Raw genomic sequence first — 1,498 nt, forward strand, 5'->3', positions numbered from 1 at the left:
AGAAAAACTGAGGCAAGAGGATAACTTGATCATATAGCTCTCAGCAATCTCGAACTCTTGGAGAGCTATGATGCCACAGCACTCTACTGAGAGCAATAGCTTGAGACTCTGTCTCAAATAAACAAACAAAAAGAAAGAAACTGTACCTTGGATAATTTGGTTAGAGAACTGTTACTGCTGAACAAAAATGGTTTAATTTTACAATGCTAAACTTGAGCTTTTTATTAAGATTTTCACTTATTAAATATTTAATTAATAAAATATAAAAATATTTTTATCCTTTTTTCTCCAAGAGACAAAGTCTCACTCTATCACCAGGCTAGAGTGGAGTGGCATGATCATAGCTCATTGCAACCTGGTATGCCTGGACTCAAATAATCCTCTTGCCTCAGTCTACAGAGTAGCTGGGTCTACAGGCACAAGCCAACACACCAGGATTATTAAAAAAAAATTTTGTAGAGACCCCATTCACATCTACAATTGTATCTCTTATTCTGTAGACAAAAAAATTTTTTTCATTTAGCTGGCATAAATACAAAGAAGTTTAGGGGTACTCAATATCTAACAATTACAGAAATGCAATGAGTATCTGTATATTGTCAATTATACAAGCATGTGTTGAATGAATAATGCTGACATAATATAATATTATTATAGTTTCATTAAAGAACAATCAAACCATCATATAACTGAAACCTACCAGATTAGCCATATTTGGATGCAGATCAGAGAGTGCAGTGAAGGTCCTTGATGCAAAAAAGTTTGCCATTTTTTAATCTGCATTTTAGAAAATAAAATTTAGATATGTAAATTGAATAGCTGAAATCAACCATGAAAAATTCTAAGATTTTAAAAATTATTTAGGAAAGCACTGGATATTTTACTTATTCTTTAGAAATTTTTATTATGATGGTAAAATGTTAATTAATATAAATTCAAACTATATTATAATTTTGAATGATATGTGTATATATATATATGCATATAGTACTAAGTCTCCTTTTTTAACTTTCACTTTCTAAACCAGGGAAAATTTAGAAAATTTTTAGCACTATGTAAATTTAGAGCTTCAGATGAGAGATGATTCAATGAGATATTTAAAGACTTAAAGATTTATTAACATCAAGCCTACTTAAAAAAATACAGTAAAAATCCACTATAAACACTTCAAATCATGCATTTGGCTACACTGTGTAGAGAGAAAGGTAGTGATTTGAAATATACCTCTAGATCAGCTTTTTAACCTTTTTTATCTCATGGCGCACTTGAACTTATAGTTAAACTTCCCCAGCACACTTACATTATGTTAATAAAAAAAAAAAAAAAGAGCAAAAATGGCTGGGCGCCCTTAACGCAGTGGTTACAGCACTAGCCACATACACTGAAGGTGGAGGGTTCAAACCTGACCTGGGCCAGCTAAACAACTGCAACAAAAAATATCCAGGTGTTGTGGAGGGTGCCTGTACTCCCAGCTACTTGAGAGGCTGAGGCAAGATAA

The 1,498-nt window shown here is 32.2% G+C and overlaps 1 protein-coding gene across 1 annotated transcript in view; it reads right to left on the bottom strand.

Moving 5' to 3' along the window:
* Nucleotides 1–769, bottom strand: part of MEIOB (meiosis specific with OB domains) — a 38,547-nt gene extending 37,778 nt beyond the window's left edge. Inside the window, exon 1 of the mRNA XM_003790904.1 lies at nt 701–769. Within this exon, the coding sequence (XP_003790952.1) occupies nt 701–769 (69 nt within the window). The remainder of the gene's footprint in view (nt 1–700) is intronic.
* Between the last annotated feature and the right edge of the window lie 729 nt (nt 770–1,498).

Source organism: Otolemur garnettii, unplaced genomic scaffold, assembly GCF_000181295.1.
Source record: "Otolemur garnettii isolate 467f Iridium unplaced genomic scaffold, OtoGar3 scaffold00044, whole genome shotgun sequence".
Classification (NCBI taxonomy): domain Eukaryota; kingdom Metazoa; phylum Chordata; class Mammalia; order Primates; family Galagidae; genus Otolemur; species Otolemur garnettii.